Source organism: Xiphias gladius, chromosome 21, assembly GCF_016859285.1.
Source record: "Xiphias gladius isolate SHS-SW01 ecotype Sanya breed wild chromosome 21, ASM1685928v1, whole genome shotgun sequence".
Lineage (NCBI taxonomy): Eukaryota > Metazoa > Chordata > Actinopteri > Istiophoriformes > Xiphiidae > Xiphias > Xiphias gladius.
The window spans coordinates 10105558-10126678 of record NC_053420.1 but is presented as its reverse complement, the minus strand read 5'-3'; the positions used below and the strand labels follow the sequence as shown (position 1 = coordinate 10126678).

The following is a 21121-nucleotide window of genomic DNA, read 5'->3' as shown; positions in this document are numbered from 1 at the left end:
GGAGACGGAGCGATTTGGAAGCTTCACTGTTAGCTAGTTTGCCTTTCTACTATAAATTACAATATGGCAAATACGACGGGATACTGGACGTTTTAATCCTAATAGCAAGAGTTATTACCTAACTTGAGGTGTGTATGTGTTAGCTTTTGATCACGATGAAGTAAGGTTGTTTGTAAACACAGGCTACCTGAAGAATATTGAAGATAAGAGGAGGAGAAAACTGCCAATGGTCATCATCACAACAAACTCATTTTGATAGAGAGGAGATCGATATGGCGCTGAGAGAGCTAAAAGTGTGTCTCCTGGGGGTAAGTCAGCATCGATATTTATCCAAACATGTTTGCCTCTAGTTCATATTTGTGCCCGTAGCATCAAATGAGTCCCACTGCAGCTCCATCAGGCTGGTTTGTTTACATGGGTTACATTTGTTAATACCTGTGATCAAGAGAGGGACAAAACAGACATCATATTATTAATTAGCTTTGCTGTCTTTTCTGCACTTTGAAATCTAAAAATCAGTCACATTCGTGCATGTCCAGACTACATTTAACAACAGCATTAAGCTATCACTTTCTCTAGCAGCATCATATTAAAAAATTTCTGAAATACAATGCATTCAGAAAGTGTTCAGACCCCTTCACTTTTTTCACATTTTGTTATGTTGCAGCCTGATGCTAAGATCGTGAAAATTTCTTTTTTTTTTTTTTTTTTTACCTCATCAGTCAGCAGTCAATTCCCCATAATGACAAAAGGGAAGCAAAATTTTAGAATGTTTTGCAATGTTTTTTAAAAAGGAAAAACTGAAATATCACATTGACATAAATATGCAGACCCTTTGATATGACACTTGAAAATTAGCTCAGGCGCCTCCCATTTTCGCTTGATCATTTTTGAGATGTTTCTACACCTTGATTGTAGTCCACCTTTGGTAAATTCAATTGATTGGACATGATTTGGAAAGGCACACACCTGTCTATATAAGGTCTCACATCTGACAATGCATATCAAGGCAAAAACCGAGCCATGAAGTCCTAGCAACTGGGGAAGGCTACAGAAAACTTGTCTGCTGCATTCAGGTTTCTCAAGAGCCCAGTGGCCCTAATTCTTCAGTGGAAGAAGTGTGGTACAGCCAGGACTCTTCCTAGAGCTGGCCGCCTGGCGAAACTGAGCAAACAGGGGAGAAGGGCCTTGGCAAGAGAGGTGACCAAGAACTTGATGGTCACTCCCGCTGAACTCCAGAGATCCTTTGTGGAGATGAGAGAAACTTCCAGCATGCACAACCATCACTGCAACACTCCACCAATCTGGGCTTTATGGCAGGGTGACCAGACGGATATGTGTGCTCAGCGAAAGACACATGAAAGCTTTCTTGGAGTTTGCAAAAAAACCTACCAAAAGGACTCTCAGAATGTGAGAAACAAGATTGTCTGGTCTGATGAAACCAAGATTGAACTGCTTGGCCTCAGTTTTAAGCATAAGGTCTGGAGGAAACCAGGCACTGGTCATCACCTACCCAATACCATCCCATTGGTTAAGCATGGTGGTGGCAGCATAATGCTGTGGGGATGTTTTTCAGCAGCAGGGAAAAGGAGACTGGACAGGGTAGAGGGAAAGCTGAATGGGACAAAGTACAGAGATATCCATAATAAAAACTTGGTTCAGAGCGCTAAGGACCTCAGACTGCGCAAATGTTCACCTTCCAACAAGACAATGACCCAAGACAACGCAGGAGTGGCTTAGGGACAACTCTGAATGTCCTTCAGTGACCCAGCCCGAGCACCTTTGGCTGTAATCGCTGCCAAACGTGCTTCAACTATGTAATGAGTAAAGGCTCTGAATAATTATGTTTTTTTCCTTTTTTTAAGTTGCACAAATTTCTAAAATTCTTTTTTTGCTTTGTCATTATGGGGTGATGAGTGTAGATTGATGGGGGGGGGGAGTGAATTTAAATGATTTTAGCATAAGGCAAAGTGAAGGGGTCTGAATCCTTTTTGAGTGCACTGTAACATCCTCACATTTCCTCCTCTCCATCATCTACCAATATGATTAAAATAGGAAAATATAAATGCATTTGAAGTTGTCACCTTGGACTCTTATGTTTGCCATTTTTCACAATGTTCTGACATATCATTGACTAAAGGATTTGTTAAATATTCAAAATAACTGCAGATTAATAGAGAAATACCAGCCCAGGTCCATTTATAACTTTCCTAAGTAAAACTACTGGTCCTTTCTTTAGTTATTTACAAATCTGTAAATAACTAAACATTTGTGCATTTCTAGACTGCTTATAACAACAGCATAAGCCATCATTTTCTCTACCATTTATTAATGTATTTCTGAAGTAACATACTCAAAGTCCTCCTTCTTAATCTGTTTATCAGATTTTAAAAAAACAATTACAATTTAACAACACGTGTCCTGTTTAATTATCAGTAACTTTCACGACTATAAGGGGAGCAGGAGGAAGAAGAAGAAGCCATTAAAAAGCAAAACTGTCCAGGCCTATTGCCAAAGAATGTCTTTTTATTGTTGTGATTATACCTCTATAAACTGCTTCTGACTGTGTTTGGTAAGCATTATCTTTATTTTGTCTCTGCAGGATACTGGTGTTGGAAAGTCGAGTATTGTTTGGAGATTTGTGGAGGACAGCTTTGATCCAAACATCAACCCAACAATTGGGTAAGTTCTTGCTGTCTCCCACAACAGAAGTTGTGTTTAATCTCTGTCTCGTGTTGTGTTATAGGTTTTTGTAGGAGATCACCATGTAGTCAGCTGATTTCTGTCAATCATCAATTGATTAGGGTTGGAGCTGAAAGAATTACTTGATTATTATTAGTTGAACTATTTTGATAATCAAATTATCGTTTGTAATACCTTTTTACAGCAAAAATGCCAACAATTCACTGGCCCCAGCCTGTCAGATGTGATGGGTTTCTGCTTTTTTGTCCTTAGATGACACTAAACTGAATAACTTCTGCAAATGTTATCGATATCGACCAATTTTAGCTTATCACAGCATTATATGTCAAATAACAAGAAATTCCAGCACAGGATTGCCAACTATTTTTTAAATAAATTACAAACAGCATTGCTGTTACACTGAAAAACACTGACAGTTATTTTTCCACTGTGAAATATGCAAGGAATACTGGCAGATATGCTGCTGTTGTTGTTTTTGATGTTAAAATGTTGATGTTACCAGCCTCAAAAAAACGGTAGTGAGTTGGACTGTAATGGACTGTAAGTCCTTTTTTTAATGTTTTACATTTGGAATGTTTTTTAATAAAAGTGGCAGACAGTATAAAATATCTTAATCCAGGTAAACGTGTGGTTTTACTGCTGTCTTTAGACTCGTAACTTGTAAGCTTTAGCTGCATTTCTATTATTTGTCTGTATTTTGTAAAACAGGGGAATGAAATTAATAATTTTGTAATATGACATAGTGTGTCATAAAGCCAATTCTCTTCACCAGGGCATCCTTCATGACCAAGACGGTGCAATACCAAAATGAACTACACAAGTTCCTGATCTGGGACACAGCAGGACAAGAGCGGGTTTGTAATCTCCACTGACATATTGGCCATAGGATTTTGTTTTTTAATGGGCTGGTGCATAATAAACCTGAGGAGAATTTACATGCGTTTTGGCACAACAGCACACAGTTTTCATATTGGGATAAATCCGTTTGAGTTGGCTTATTCAGAATTCTACTGACTGGTTTATAGGAAGTGAAAAATCTACCCGCATGTGCATGAACCACTCCCTGAGCAGGCCTAGGGGAGTGTCAATAGTGCAGTTATTCATTACTTCTGATAGGGGGCAACATTTACCTTTCTATAGGTACAGTCCTGCCCCCTAACCAATATCCTTCTTCTTTTTAATGCTCGTGTTTCAGGGGTCCACTTTTTTCATAGTTTAAAAGACATGTGGTGTGATAGATTTTCATTCTTTAAATCAGTGGATGTTTTAGTGTGTTAGTGTAGTAGAAAAAACGAGAGTCTGTCATGATTTGTCCCCTCTCTCGCCATAAATCTTTGTCATGCTTTGCCTTCCCGTCTCATTTCTTCTTTCTCATTGCAGTCTTACATTTTAAGACACAAATGAAAAAGTGCCATTGCTTTATGTTTTTTGTGATTTTAATGTTGCCTACACCCCTGAAATTTGTTGTTAGTCAGCAATTATCATGTCCAGGTGCGCCTTCTTATGTAATATGGACCCCTGCGTGTCTGCAGATATCCCATCTGAAAAGCTTTGTCACCCACACAAAGTTTTTAGGACTGAAACCACACTTACAGATGATATGTGATACAAGAAAGAGGATAGATTTTGGTGTCTGAGTACATCTTTAGTGTTAAAGCATGTGAAATCGACACCAAGCCCTGGCAGTTGCAGCGTAAGGAACTACTTTCTCTTTTGACTCACACCCTGCATCCTACATTTCTCTGCATTAGCTCTCCATATTTCTTCCCCTTTTCTGTGTATGCCCTTCTCTTTTTCTCATGCACAATGCCATGCTGTTGTAATGCTTTATCCCTTGCTGCTGTCCTCTCCAGTAAGGTGAGATGAGGTGCTGCGTGTCTTTTATCCCCCACCTTGGGAGCCTCGGCTTCTTCATGGCCTTGAGGCCCCATTTAAGATAAGATGAGAGGAAGAAACCCAAGTGGTCTCAGCCCACTGGTGCATGCTGCTACTGTGTCTTGTCTGACAGTCACTGCCACATCACATCAGAATGTCCTCCGTTTTCCTCTTTGTGTTTTCTCATGTGCATAATTCCTTTCTTGGCAACGATCTATTTTCCTTTGATTCTTTTATGTTCATTTCCATTTTTCTCCATCTTTTTTTTTTTTTTTTTTTATTATTCCCACAAATCCACTTCTTCTCTCCCATGTGGCCTCTCAGTCTCCCAAGTGGTTCACATCTGTGAGTGAAAAAGTAGTAACATTCCTTTGATAGGTTTTGCATGTGTCTATGTGTGTGTTTTCCTATAAAGCTGCTGTGGTATTTTGAAGCCCTTCATGGCTTGTTTTCTACCCTCTGTGGAGCTTTGGCCTATCAAAATCTGTTGAGTTGAGAGAGGGGAATATGGAGCCAGCCAATTCACATGGAAGGAGAGACCGGGGCAGTAAGGAAAAGCGCTGTGATTTCCACACTCCACAAGCCATATCTCGAGACCAGATGAGGCCTTACTAGTACATTTGAGTCCAGCTGTCAACAGACCATCCAGGCCTCCCTGTCCTCACTGCCTCTTCTCACTGAAAACAAGCATAGGGAACCTTGTATCCTACTGCAACAGGAACGTTCCTTTCATTATGCACCTAGCTTGTGGTTTCAGCAATTAATCAGCTCTCGAAGGGCATCACCAGGGCCGGTTTCTGGGTGTCTGTGTGGCCTCGCTGTGATTGCTCTTTGGGTTAAGGCACCGCTAGACCACACAGGACTGGCGGTGGTGCAGCCCATCACTGGCCAATGAAATGGACAGAACTCACCTCAGTGCCTCTGCCAAATATCCCAAGTTGGATACCCGCTGGTAGACTTGGGGCCAGTAACAACTATAATTATGTGGAATGTGTGCTTTCTTGAGGCAACAGTGACACTCCAAGATGGATAGTTTATTCCATCATATTGTAAAAGAAAATAGAATTGGCGGGAAAGCCGGGCCATTCCAAGCGGAGGTCCTGTTGAGACAAGGGTTGCTTCTTTTAAAAGAAATATCAATGAATACATGACACATTGTTTTATTAACCTGTTGAAAGCACCAGTCCGGCCTATATTGCAAGAGAGCATAAAAATATTCTCACAGGTTAGGAGTTGTAGATGGAAAATAATCCTTTAGTAACTTTCAAATCTTGAAATACACCCAGTTGCCAGTTTATTAGGTACACCCGGCTAAAACTAACGAAGTCTAATACAAAACTCCTACAATAAATCCTCCCTTCATGAACGTTATAATGTACAGTATTTCCTGAAATAGTTTTAGAGAGGTGATTCATTTTGGAGGATGTAGTTTGTGGTACTGTGGAATGAGAGTAACATCTCTCTGTATAATGCAATACAATTCAGCAGCATATATTTTAGGTCCGTTTAGGGTGAAAACCTAACTAGAACTCTAAAATAGCAACAGTCTCAAAATCCATCAAAAAATATTTAAGTTTCAATATTTTTAATGGTATTTTTATCAAGAGCTAATTTGCTTCGGAAGCAGTGAATAAGACAAAATAGAATAACAAATAGCTTCATACTCCACTGTTTTAGTAGGAGATGAATAAAGGTGCAAGAAGTACGCAGATCCTTTACTTAAAAATACATAATATAAAACTATAAATATATTAGTTGTATATAAATACTGATGCCTTAACATATAAATAGCATTTTATTATTGTAGTCGGTTGTGGTGGAGTCAATTTTATCAATTTTATATTGTGGGGTAGATTAATCTGAAACAATGCCTCATTTATTGTAATCTATTAATAAGCAAATCAAATGTTTTTTTTCTGTAAATTCTAAATCAGTAAAGTAAACCAGTAACCATAGCTGTTAGATAAATGTAGTGAAGTATAATTATAAAGTAGCAGAAATAATATGTCAGAACTATTCTTAAAAAATAATACTTGAGTAGATGTACTTAGTTACTTTCCATCACTGCAGCCAAATGATGTTAAAGGAATTAGAAAAACGTTTTTATCTGTCTGGTGCTTTGTTGAAGTCAATATTAAAGTCTGTTTGACACAATGTCCTGGATATTTTGGGCACCTCAGATACTTTAAACTGATGCTGTGGTTGGGTTTTAACCTTTTAGTTCCCTTTGCGTGCGGTAAAAACCCCAATGTGTTTCAAAATATTATGACAGCAGGCTAATTGCTGAAGCCAGCTTTCACTGTGCACTGGAAAGTATTTTACCAGGAAAATCACCAAAACCTGGGGAAAATCAGAACGCCCCCCGCCTCCCGGGCAGTTTTGGATTTAGAAATTTTGCACATGTTGTTTTGATTATGCAGGGCTTTGTGATGCATTGGGCTGAGATCAAATGTATAGTCTTCCATAAATATCAATGCTAACAGCTTTTGTCACATTCTGCTCATCTTTCTCTTGATGGCTCCCACATGTGTGAGGTCTTGGTGTAAAGACTCGCCATACTTCCCTTTTAAATAAAACTACTTGGCTTATAGGCTCAGAACACCAGGCCTCTGGTTTTGTAATATGGTCCTTGGTGTCTTTTTTTTATTTTTTTATATTTATAATCTGTTTTGAGTTTGTTACAGTCAGTGTTATTGAGTCTAATGAAACTTGCAGTGAGTGAAATCCCCATGGTCTGTGCCTACGTAATGGATTAGCCCAAGTCTATGAAAAGCCTAGACACTGTTTCTTGATCTAAGGGCTGTGAAAAAATATAATAGCACAGTTATACAGAAATTATATTTTTAGTACTCTTTTCATATCCAAAAATGAAAAACTGGAAGGAATTCAAGATAAAGAGTCTTCAAAGATGAGTCGTGCGTGGTCGTCCTGGAGTAAGGTCTTTTTAAAGAAATCATATTTCGTTCTTTACTCTGATCATGTTCGTTTTCACATGGTTCCAAAGCTATATGCAGAATTAATGATGTCAGTTAACCATACAGTCTACTTTAGGCAGAGATGAATCTCACTGAGAGGCTTTACACATGCAAGCCTCTTCCCTGTCCAGCAGTGGATGTCCCTTTTCCTTTGAAGAATTGCTACAGGGCATTGCTCATCACTGCTCACTTTCTCTGCCTTCCAATAGTTTCGTGCTCTGGCACCGATGTACTACAGAGGTTCAGCAGCAGCCATCATTGTTTATGACATCACAAAAGAGGTAATGTTTTAATCCGCTAAGTACTTACTGTATAGTTTAATTGTTTTATTCTATGTCTTTCCCGAATTTTTAATTAAAGTGCGCATTAAAGGAATAGTTTGACATTTTGGGAAATGCGTTTATTCGTTGTCTTGCCAAGACTTAGGGGAAAGACTGATACAACTCTCATGTCTGGAAGGTAAACACGAAACTACTGCCGGCAGTATTGAAAACAATTTTAGGGAAGTTACGTGCCAGACTGTTTCATGGATTGGCCAAGAAATATTCCAGCCCATAACCCCCCAATATTTTTCCACTCCTGTTTTTGTACCAATTAAACAAATGAGATATAGTGTATTAATGAAGGAGCTTTAGAGGTGCTGGTAGGCAGATTTTATTATCCTTGGACAGAACCAGGGTAGCTATTTGCCCCCGTTTTCTGTCTTTATCCAAAGCTAGGCTAACAGGCTGCTGGCTCCAGCTCCATATTAATCATAGACTTTCGGCACAAGAGTAAATAAGTGTAATTCCCAAAATATTAAATTTTCCTTTAAATGTTTACCAGAGATACTATGGCATGTGTTGTCTGCTTATTGGTTCTCTCAGTGAAACAAGTTGCTTACTTGTATTACCAGGACTCCTTCCAAACACTGAAGAACTGGGTGAAGGAGCTTCGCCAGCACGGTCCTCCTAACATAGTGGTTGCCATCACTGGCAACAAATGTGACCTGTCAGATGCCAGGTGAACCTGAGTTAGAGATCACTTGTGTAATGAATAAGTAGGCAGAATAATCAGGCCTTCTCATGTACAACGTATGAGTGATGATGGAACTTCAGACATTTAGCATCAATATAATTTTTGGCTTAAGATACCATTGGAACTGACTGTGTGTGGAGCTGAAGTGCATTATGTTCTTCAAGGAGCAATTCTGGCTCATACTGATTAGTATTCTGTCTAATTGGTCTGTTGTTAGATATAAGGTGATCAGACCCTGCCTCTCTTGGTCTTTGTTGTTCACCTTAATCACTTTGGCTATTGAGGTGTTGTAGATTTCTAGTAGGAAAGTTGTAGTTATTTATACTGGTCTAAATAAACTTTCATATTTCAGTGGTAAAGGAGGAGTAGCCAAGGAAATTATTGTTATTACTTGATATCTTCCTGCAAAATTTAAAAACTCTCAGACTCCGATACATATACACTTTTGGTACTGAGATCGTCTTTGAAATCTTCCACATAAGAGCTGTAGAAAATTGACCTGATTATCAGGTCATGCGTGAAGTTGGAGAATCTGTGCACATATTGCAACATAATCATTTTGACCTACCCCCTTGTATTTACAGGGAAGTGCCAGAGAAGGATGCCAAGGACTATGCTGACTCCATCCATGCCATCTTTGTAGAAACCAGCGCCAAGAATGCCATTAACATCAATGAGGTGTTTATAGAGATAAGTGAGTGTGTTTCTCCAGCATTTGTTGCCATTGAGGTATAACTTATAAATGTTTCAAGAGTGTTATCATTCGTGTGTGTGTGTGTGTGTGTGTGTGTGTGTGTGTGTGTGTGTGTGTGTGTGTGTGTGTGTGTGTGTGTGTGTGTGTGTGTGTGTGTGTGTGTGTGTGTGTGAGAGTGAGTCTGAGAAGCAGACCTCTGACATTGATGAGCTGATTCAGGATAAGCTGCAGATAATCTTGGAAGTAAAGCACTGAATCATGACATGTTGACACTTAATTTTGAAACAAAAATCTGTAGAGACAAGTGGGTGAAGGAGCAGTCGATTCAGTTCTGTCAGTGGCAACTAATAAGCTCGAGTTTCCTTAAAAAACGAGATATACAAATTAGCTGTCCCATTTCCATACTACACAATACTTGCATATAGTATGTGCTTTATGGTAATCTTTATAGTGTGTTTTTTAGTAAGTTAGTATACAAGAAATCAACACATTTTATCATGTTATACTAAAATGAAATTATGCAATACCTCGTGTTGATTTAAAAGACTTCAGAATGCCACTGTCAATAAAACGTAACAAAGAGAAACTTAAGTCAGTCCAAATTTTAATTCTTTTTTATATTGCAAGATCTTTCTGTAACTGTCTCACCACCATTCACAATTTTACATTTTTTTCAGACAGTAGCGCCTAAATTTCCTTTGTGCTTTTCATTCTGTGACAATAGTGAACATCAACAACACGCTCAAATATCAAGTGTTTTTCAGTATGCATAGTGAGTTTTTTGAGTATACTTGGTTTTGTCCCTTATCCATTATGAACACACTAAATCCACAGCGCAGGAGCTTTCCCAGGAACCTTGTAGAGGAATTCAGTTCCCCTACCTGAGTTTCCACCAGGGGAAAAAAAAATGTTGCGGCTTTACATGTCGTTACCAGTTTGTATTATCTCGCATACAACTGACGTGAAAGGCAACTTTCGCCTTTTTTTAATTTTTTTTATGTCATCTGGCATGCAGTGGTACCATGCCAAATTGTATGGTTTTAAAATAGATGTGAAAAACCAAAATATCGTTAAACAGTACGAAAGTGTGTGAATGGAGAACTTGAAAGAGAAAAGGGAAGCTGAATGTTGGGAACCTATGTAAGTGCCTGTGTGTGTGTGTGTGTGTCTCTCACAGGTAAGCGCATCCCCATTGCAGACGCAGCAGGAGGAACTTCAGGAAAAGGTTTCAAACTGGGACGTCAGGCCTCAGAGTCTCGCAGGACGTGCTGCTGATGATCCCGGTGACTGTCCCCACATGACCTGTGACCTGAACTCTGCTTACACTCCCTGTCCTCCGCCTGCTTCAGCTTACAGCCCCACACGCCCTCAGACACCCGGCTCTCGCTTACACCCGGGTGCAGCACTGGCACTCTGAAGATAGTAGCAAATGCATATTTACAGCACTTAGCAACAGCAAATCATCATGTATCATCTGACAATTTCTGGCAGGAGAAATACTTCTTCTTCACTGAGCATTGACAAAAATGCTAGTATAAATACATTTGTGTGTCAGTGAAAGACCCCCATACATGCAATTTTTCTGGCTTCTATAATGGACACCAGTCTTTGTCAGATGTTTTATAGCCCTAGGTTGATCAGAGAAATCTTTAGCGACAGATTCATTCAGAAATCATTTGTACTTGTAAATTTGTACAAATCTATCATCTTTCAACCAAAATTGGATTGAAAATGGTTAAATCTTTTTTTTTTTTTTTTTTGGAGACCTCTACCAAACATTCTCAACTTCGCGAAGGATCCATCTTTATAGTTAATGTGTACAGTCACTAATGTATCACAAGTTTTTGATGAAAAAGACTATCAGTGTTTGTACCTATCTTTCATCTCAATTTTTGCATGAAGGATAAACTCATTAAGGATGGTGCACACTTAAATTAAATTTTATTGTGTGATTGCTGTTTTCATCAAGGCAAAATACCAAATGGATGTTTTGATGTAAACCATAATCACACTGTCAAATATGCAGAAATGGAAGGTGTGTGGGAGACTGTTTCCTTTTTATAATAAAGGAATAGTTCAGCATGTTGGGAAATATATGTTGTTCACAAGAGTTAGATTAGAAGATCAATACATCTCTTATATCTGAACAGTGAATATGAAGCTGGAGCCAGCAGCCGGTTAGCATAGCTCAACGTAAAGACAGAAACAGGCTAGCTCTTTCCCGCTGTTTCCAAACTTTATGCTAAGATAATATTATATTTAATGGTCAGAAATGAGAGGAGTTTTGTTCTTCTCCTCTAACTCTCTACCACAAAGCAGGAAAGCATATTATCCAAATTATTCCTTTAATTATAAACTTTGTTGTTGTTCTGATCACTACTTGTTCCCGAATGATAAGATTAACTTGAAATTGTTGTAAAATTTCATCTCTGTGGTGAGAAGAACCTCACAGTCCATATCTCTCAATGACTGGCAGAATCAGGGCACAAAAGGCTGACTCTATTGGTAGTCTTGAAGTTAATTTTCATGAGAACAGTCCCAGATGCTCATGTGTTCCACATTTCCACTTGTAATTACTGAAGATCTATGAACAGACTTGTGTATATGAAGCACCCCATAGTACACAGAGTGTCCTGCCGGTTGTTTCCAAATATTACTTGAGCTTTATTTTCTCAAATCTCATTTTAACTGTTCACTGGCGAGCCCGTCTGTCTTCAGTCCTTTGCTGATACTAAACAGCAGTTTTACAGGAGAGGTCGATTTTTGTGAGGCATTGCCAAATTGTTCCATAAATACCCCCCCCCACACACACACACACACACACACACACACACACACACAATCACACAATCGCATATCCAGCGTTTTTTTACTACCTGGCCTGTGATGACAAACAGTGAGAGCTGGAAACTCAGATTTGAAAGCTTAAATCTCCCCTTTAGCAGAAGGTTATAGGTGGAAAATTCGATGCGGCACCGTGTCGACATGCTGACCCCTTGATGAACTTTAGTCTCCATTCTGCTCTGAATTACTGTACTCACTTTCTCCCAAGGTCTGCTTTCTGACTTTCCTTTCTCTCACTTCTGTCATGTTCCCCTAAATTCCAGGCTCTTACTGTAGGGCCAGATTTCCGTTATGGTGCAATATATTACAGCTTTCACAGAGACCTATCATCGCCTCTACCATTTACAAAAACTATTATGTCTCAGTGATTCTTATGCTATTGTACAGTAGTCTCCCTTCCCTCTTATATTGGCTTAATTGACCTTTAGTAGCAATTGACCCATGAGCCTAAACTGATTTAATAGTTCTGTGTAATTTCATGATTGTCTGTTTCTCATGAGTCCCTTTAGCCCCAAACCTCTTTTCAAAGTTGCCAAAAAATACAAATGTGGGCTTAATTACACTGCATCTGCACATTTATAAATATGAATTGTGTGCTTCTCTGTCCGTGCAAGAATTTTTTTTTTTTTGCATCTAAGCATCTTAAAGGTAGCTGTTATTGATGAGTTCTGTGCTAAGCAGCGCTGCCTATTTTTCAGGATTTTTCTTATGGAGTGCAATAATTGTTGTTATGACAAAGGTAAAATGTGACCTAATCCAAGAAATCAGCTACAGAGTGGTATGTTCACACAGCATGGCATACACTTGTGCAAACAGTCTCCAGCCGATGATAATGACAAGTTTATATTGACCTCATTTTGTGCTTGTGTGATGGAGCCAACCAAATCCCTGGAAAAACCAGAGTGGCATTCTAGGTCAAAACCTAAACTTTTAATTCACTCTGCTGTCTTTGATAATTCATCCAGCACTACATCTTAATGCCAACTCTAGCTAGTATTTACTAAAGCATCAGCAATCATATTAAAAAGAGAAACACTCTGGTACTTTGAAAGCTGCACTTATGACCGACTGTTTGTATTAATTGGCTCTTATTACTAACTAACACTCCATCTACAGCCTGGTAATGTCTCTGTGAAATCACTTGATGAAACGTTCTTGTAAAGGTGTCAGACTTTCTTAATGTCCCATGATGTTATTTTTGGTTTTGACTGTTTGCTCAGTTCTTATTGCTTCGAAGAACATGGTGCCATATAATGTCAAAACCATTTTACTACATCATTCATAAGTAACCATTTTTTTTTATTGTTGATGTAATATAATGGTTTAAAGTACTAATCACATAAAATGCTTAAAAATATTTGAAGTTTGATAAGGATGACACATGTTTTTCCCTTATTTGGAAACAGGAGACATGGATGGTTTGTGATGCCAGTTTTGCATTGAAAAATACCATTAGTCTTGGGCTGGCCCTGGGAATGTGATTAATCTATATTATGTATATTTTTCAGTGTAAATACCATCAAATTGCACACAAATCAATGACTATATTCTATTGTAAGCCAGTTTTGTGACCACAATAGACTTGTTCACCATTTGCAGTAATACCATCAGCACTGTAGTTACCATATTTAGCTTTTTACTATGTTTCATATTGATTGTAACAAAATGCCTGAAAACACTTGTTTGCAGTGTATTTCCAAATGTGTAAAAAGGGAATTGTCAATTGTTTACTAATAAAAGATTGACAAAAATATCCTCTCTCCTCCTCTAGTCCTGCATATGGCCTGTGTGTGTGTGTGTGTGTCCATGTGTAGTTTTGTACTGCCTTTGAGTAAGGCCAAAGAGAGATGTTTCATTAACTTGTTCCTTGGGGACACAGTGACAGTGTTATTAGTGATTGGTTGTGTTGTTCAGTTGGTAGCCAACCGCCTGGCTATATATATGTGAATATGACACTTGAGATGTGTGTTTGACTGGCAGAGGGCTTTTCACTGCACTTTGAATAGTGCTGAGAGAGCAGAACACTTTTTTGACACCCCCCACCCAAATCCCCATCTAAACCCCAGTAAAGTCATATAGACTGTACACAGTACTGTGCAAAAGTTTTAGGCACTAAAAGTACAGTGAGAAAGCTTTCAAAAATAATGCCATGAATGGTTTTTATTTATTAACTTCATACAAATTGCAGTAGAGAGAAAGAACCTAACTCAAATCAATATTTAGTGAGACCACCCTTTGCCTTTAAAACAACACCTGTTCTCCTCTGTACACTTGAACACAGTTTTTCCAGGTTGGTTGTTCAACGCATCTTGGAGAATTTACCACAGCTCTTCTGTGGATTTAGGCCGTCTCAGTGTCCTCTGTCTCTTCACGTGATCCCAAACTAACTCCATGACGACGTTGAGATCAGGGCTCTCTGCGGGCCAGACCGTCTGTTGCAGGACTCCTCCTGTTGTCGCTGAAGATAGTTCTTCCCGGACTCTGGCCATATGCGGTCATGCTGCGGAATTTCTAAAGTGCCTAAATCTTTTGCACAGTACAGTATATATTCAAATTATCCACTCTGACTATACACTAAATTTGTTCTAATTAAAAAATCCAAATCACTTTCTTTTTAAAGCATGTAAAACTATGTGGTTAATGGGAAATATGGCTGTAAAGTATTACACCAGTAATAATTAAAGGTTCATTTTCAATAGTATCAATATTATAATTAAACTTTACATGGCAGTGTGGGAGTGTGCAGAAATGGGCACCTGGCTATTCTTTTAAGACACACTTGCACAATTGTGAAGCCAACCTCTTAAGTAAAGGATCTGAGCGTTTTAACCGCAGTACCTTCGTGTTTTGGCCACGTCCTTTCACTCAGAAATCACAGTGAGGTTTCTTAAAAACTGAGGTGGTGGCCTCCACCAGCCCTGGGTACAACCGGGCATCACCCCCCCCCGACCCGTCCACCCCACCTCACCCCTCTCTCTCTCTCTCTCTCTCTCTCTCTCTCGCTGCAGAGGCAGTGACGTCACCGGGCTGTCTCTCACTCCCTTCCTGCTGCATCACAACAGCCGTTAGCAGCTCGAGTAGCACCAGTGACCGGGGGGGGAACGGATCAGGATATCCACCGCTAATTCATTGATAAAATAACTCCCTGGACGTTGCGGCACTCAACAACATCCTAACACGGGGGTAACCGACAGGAACTGGTTGCAGTGCGATAACCCCGCTCCAGCTGTTGGGATATGGCCAGGCCGGAACAGGTTCTGCTCTTGGAGCCTCAGCACGAACTGAAATTCAGAGGTAAGAGAGGGGAGGGCCCGGCTTTGGAAGAGAGAAGGAGGGGGGGGGGGCGACTCTGCCGGCAGGGTTAGGCGCAGGGGGGGAGGGGGGGGCAGGCCAATGTTACGGTAACCAAACCGGGGAGAAGCTGCAGTACACATTTTGATAATATTGCCCGCGTATGAAAAGAACAAGACCGCTCCAAGAGGACGGCAGGTCAACTGACAGCCAGCTAGCTGGATTAGCTTCCGACGGCTAAGCTAGCCAGGCCTTGTCATGCTTTTCATGCTGCAGCCTCCAACACAGTCTCCAAGTGCAAAACACGAAACGCACGTCCACTATAAAATGGCAATAAAAACACAATAAACATGTTACAACACAACTGCCCTTTAAATCATAACCTGTCATTGCACACAAGCTGCAACATCCCTAGCAGGTATGGCTAGCTGACATTAGCTCTCTTTCTGCTCTGCTGGACAGCCAGCTGTCATTTAATAACTTGACAGCTGATAACTCTGCAACGGCTGCTACTTAATATGTTTTAGCTACAGGTCATCAGCATGCCACCTTCCTTATCGGTTGGGCTCTACAGTGGCTAATGGACATTGGAGTGACGCTCGGTATTTTGCTGCAAGATGTCAGGTTACTTTAGGCCCAAATAATGTTACATAAACACATAGGGTACTGTTGTGTCGGTTTTTGAACAGATTACAGACATCCTGACACCATTTGAAATCTTGCACCTTTGTGCTTAGGAATAAGAAGCTTAATAGTTTCATAAAATTATTAATAGTTTAGAGGACAGCCTCAAAACACACTCAAATTTTTACTCTACTCCGGAGTGAGGTTTGGAGATATCTCAAGGCTGCAAGTAATGATTGTTAATGTGCAGGTAAATTTTTCGATTAATCAATTGATTGTTTTGTTTATAAAATACCAGAAAATTGTTCAAGAAAGAAAAAGCCATTATAATTTCCCGCAGAACATTGTGACATCTTCAAATGTCTTCTTCTGATTCCGCAACAGTCCAAAATCCGAAGGTATTCAGCGTACTAAAATGTGTAACAAAGAAGAGCATCAGATCCTCGTATTTGAGAAGCTAGAAACAGCACTACACATTAGCACCACATTTGTCTTTTTTGCTTAAATAGTTACTAAAACTATTATTTAATCATCAAAATAAATGCCAATTAATTTTTGTTACAGTACTAGCTAACACTTACTTGTTTCTTATTTCTAAGAAAAAAAAATCTCCAAGCACTTGTACTGTAGCACTGAACATGCTTTTACTTATATATATTCTTTGGATGATATCTAGCTCTTGCTCATACATGTTTTGAAAGCACTTACTGCAAGTCACTTTGGACAAAAGCGTCTGCCAAATGAATGTAATGTAATGTAATGGGGATATCAGCCGTCAGTTTCCCAAAAACAATGCAAGCAGTGGTGTTTGGAAGGGGTAGGTGATACCCCAAAAGATACTTCGCCAAACATGAGGCATTTCTTTGTACTATTCTCTGTTTATCACTTAATCACATGCCTGATTAAACATAAAACAGTTATAAATGGCAATTTAAAAAATGTTCATGATGTGAATAGTCTGAACTGAAAGAGGTCATCACTGCACACATGAACACAACAGCAGCAAGGATGCAAATATTGCAGCACTAAGATGAGTGTTCATGTGTCTAGGATGTGATCTAATGTGTTCGATCCATGTTCTATTCATTTAATTATTTATTTATTTTATCAATCCTCTTGACACTAGTATCGATACTCAAAACAGAGCGTTGTATTTCTAGGATTCATCCTCCCACCCCTAGTGTTTGGGTTGTGAGGCTCGAAGCAACCAAAGAAGTACACTACCAACAAATCCAGCAGCGCCAAATAGTGATGGCTATGTTTGACAGTCAGCTTCACTGTAGTTGGATGAGCGTCAGCGATCAGCTTCAGACCTCAGCGATTCACACCAAAACTGATTTGACCGATCACACTATGAATAAGATGGGGAGTTAGTTATATTTCTGTATATGAAAATTGACATCAACTGTGCATCTAGTGCTCAAATGTGCAGCTAAAGAATTACCTTTCTAACCATTGGAGCTGCAAATTAGTCAATCGACAAGAATTAGTCAATCGACAGAAAAATAATTGGGAACTATTGTGATAATTGATTAATTGTTAAGAGTCATTAATTTAAGAAAATATGTAAAAATTTCCGGTTCTGGTTTCTGTAATCTTTTACAAAAGGAAACTCAATAGATGAGCTTCCCATTTACAAACAATCGAGCATGCGTGCACAGCATTGGGGTACAAAACACATTTCCACCATGTCATAGCAGCTTATATACAGACATTTTCCTATTTAGAAATAAAGCAGCTTGCTGGAAACCTGTGAAATTACTGTTTGGAGGTGAATTTGTAAGAGACATACATCCTTGCATTGCATACCTTTTTTTAACCACAAATTGAAGCTCTAAACGCATGTCAAACATAGCCTGAGCAATATTCATTACACAGCTTAAATACACAGTAACAGTGTTAGGTGTCTCACGTTGAAACTGGTCCTTATTCCTGCAGTTTCAGTGTAAAACCATCCACAGCCTTCATAAAATGCAGAACTGTGACCAGATCACTGGCGCTAACAGCTAATTCTGCACTCTGAGCTAACAGATAGGTTTCCTTCTTGAGATAATCATTACTTTTGCGTTTTGTGCAGTTTTAGGCACAAAAACAGCCTTTCATTTTGATCTCCTCTTAAGCTCTCAGTCATTTTGGGTTGTTTTCTACCTCATACCTGTGTGCACATCTCACTGATGAGATCGCTCTGAAACACGTCTAAATGTTCGGGTTTTTTGACAGTTTATCGGACTAAGCAAGACAGTAAAGGACGTCAGCTTGGGCTTTGGGAAATTGGGGTGGACATAATTCACAATTTTCTGACATTTTATTGATAGATTAATCGAGAAAGTATTCGACAGGTTAATCAATATTAAAAATAATTTTTAGTTGCAGCCCGATTACACTCTAATAGCACATTATAACAGTATACAACACATTAAGGTGTTGTTATGCTATTGCTGCCTGTGTTTTGACGATATGAAGTATCCAATTTGTATCAGACACAGGGTCACAGTGTCACTATGAGTCCGATATGAGCTTGGGAATTCGGGGCTCGCCAGTGCGAGCGTTTCAGTTGCATTTGCGACTAAAAATAGATACAAACTGTAAAATGCATGTGAATAAAAACTATTACAAAATTCAGCCCAAGCGGCCTTTATTTTATTTATTTATTCATATATTCTTTCACCAAAAAGGTTTATAAAACAACAACAATGATAATTACGCGGTCTCTGCGCTGAACCAGTGTTGTCTGGTGAAAAAAATCACACCATCCACTCGTCATTGCAAAGGGCAGTCTGCTGCTGACCGCTGGCTGATCTCAAAGCAGGCCTGACGACCTTCTCACAAAAGCTGCTGGACCAGTGATATCCTTTGTGTCTAAATGGACTGGGCAGATGTTTTTAAAGCTTATTTGTTGTCAATTTAACTTATGGAGTGGTCCATTTCACCAATGAGAATGCAGGAATAAGGCTGCCGTTATTCAGTGTTTTATTTATTGTCATGGTATCCCGTGAAAACACCCAAAATGTTTCTCAGTTCTTCCCAACTTTCAAATTCTGTCAGTGGCACTTAACCTCAAGCCCATTTGTTCCAACTGAAGAAGTAAATCTTTAAACAGATCACAAGTAAATTCTCCTCAAACAGGAGAAAATAGTGCATTTGTTGAGACTATATCATCCACAGATTAATACACATTCAACACGGTTGTGAGTATTTATGGCACTGGGACAATGTGGGATTTACTGGTGTAATGTGTGGCTTATTCATATATTTCAAGTAGTTTTTGGACTGTGTCATGGGGCAGTACTTGTTAGTATGATCCGTGTATTGTTGGTTTTGTTTTTTTCATAGGATTTGTTGAAAATATGAAAAAAAAATTACCAGCTTTATCCTTTAACTGGTAACTCAGCATGAAGCAGAAGCACTGTTGCTATGGTTACCTGTAGTTTTATATACCTTGTGCTCAGACTTGTGGTGAAACCGTTGACTGGTAGCATGTTTGAGGTGTCTTGTTATATGATTTTAATGGAAACATTCCAGCCAATCAGAAATTAGTATATAGGTAACACTTTATTTATAACACTATATTTTATGGGTCCCATATATTTTTTTGTCGGAATTCCTTAAAAATTTGCTGGTATTTAGCTCTTGATTACTATAATATTTCCAAGAAAGGCCTATGCAATTTGTTACTAATTATAACAGCAATGAAAAAAGGGTTAGTTGCCAGTTAAGTTACCAGTGAAGTACACGCTTGCTATATTCAACATTTTAAGAAAAAACTGAGAAATTATGCAAAATTTTCAGTTCTTGATTACATAGAAAATGTGCCAAACTGCGTCACTTTATTTTACAGGTCCGTTCTGTGGAAATTACGCAGAAATATGTTTGTTAGTGTAACTGGTGAGCCTGTGAAATTTGATAGCATAGATCGTGTTTCATTTGTTGATCATCAAATCAGTTTGAAAAACAAAACTAAGGAATTTCCAATTCAGCTGAAAACCTGTAAGCATGCAGTTCAACCAATATGCAGCATATATGTCACAATATTAGTTTTTTTAGGAAACTCAGAATGAGTATTGACATCTGTTTATTAATTATTTTTCACTTACCTACTGCATAATTTCCTCGTTTTGTCCTATAAACTCAAATTTAACGAGTGGGTACTTAATAACTGCAGAAACTTAACACTTTCTTCATTTCCCTTATAATTAGGACCAAATTGCGTTGGCCTTTCTTGGAAACAGCTAAATAAATAGTTGCTAAATGCAAGCTTGTTTTTAGCAAATTATGAGGAAAGTTCCAGGAAATTAGCTGGACAATACGGGACCTGTAAAATAAAGTATTACCACTATATAGTCACACATAGAGTGTCAAATTAGATATGTCGAGTGTTAAACAGACAGAGGGAACTATGTGTCTTGCTCAATATACTAGACAATACCAAAAATCCCATGCCTATACTCAGGCCCCAAGTAATATGTAGACACGCAGTGTTAAACTAATAGGGAGTAGGAAATAGGGAGTAGGCCTGTCAGTAACAACTTGTTAGGCATTGGGTCAGAGCCTCTGTGGACCAAATACTCTCAAATGTTAGGCTCTGGACTTTTTCAATTTTGATTAAATTTCATCTTCGTCAGGGGTAATATTAACAAATCTTTACAAAGATCTCCCAGCTCCCCACTTTTTATCTGCTATTTATAAAATCCAACCTTGGAAGACGACAGTCTCAATATCAGCTCTTCATAATAGTTTTTTACGACCATTTGTGGTTTTTGTGAGTTGGATGGTATCCCAAGAAACTTTCAGGAAGTAGTAGATCAGGTGTACAGCAGTCGGTGGCGTGAGTCCCTTTCATTAAAAGCCTTTAGATGTCAAGCCAAGCTTGTGAGGGTCTGAATTTCCTCTCTGTTTTTGCTCAACCGGTAAGGGAAGTGTCAGTTGCTCTGGATATTTGCTGAGCTGAAACTTTATCTTCAATCTGGTATATGTGCTAATTCTGAAATAGCTCCATGTTTTCATGCCGCATGAGTGTGCCTCTCTCAACTGCAAACTTATCTTCACCATAGTAGCTACTGTAGTGGCCTATTTTGTTGTTTCATTAGAAAAATATACT

General features: G+C 38.9%; 2 protein-coding genes across 2 annotated transcripts in view; both read left to right on the top strand.

Moving 5' to 3' along the window:
* The first annotated feature begins 5 nt into the window (after positions 1 to 5).
* Positions 6 to 11002, top strand: rab22a (RAB22A, member RAS oncogene family). Its single transcript, XM_040116136.1, has 7 exons — positions 6 to 308; positions 2603 to 2682; positions 3476 to 3557; positions 7763 to 7834; positions 8449 to 8555; positions 9155 to 9264; positions 10442 to 11002. The coding sequence occupies exons 1-7, from the start codon at positions 273 to 275 to the stop codon at positions 10537 to 10539; spliced, it is 585 nt and encodes a 194-aa protein (XP_039972070.1). The 5' UTR covers positions 6 to 272; the 3' UTR covers positions 10540 to 11002.
* A 4148-nt stretch (positions 11003 to 15150) lies between these two features.
* Positions 15151 to 21121, top strand: part of LOC120783371 (vesicle-associated membrane protein-associated protein B-like) — a 28480-nt gene continuing 22509 nt past the window's right edge. The window contains exon 1 of the mRNA XM_040116327.1: positions 15151 to 15402. Coding sequence (XP_039972261.1) covers positions 15345 to 15402 — 58 coding nt within the window. The 5' untranslated portion in view covers positions 15151 to 15344. The remainder of the gene's footprint in view (positions 15403 to 21121) is intronic.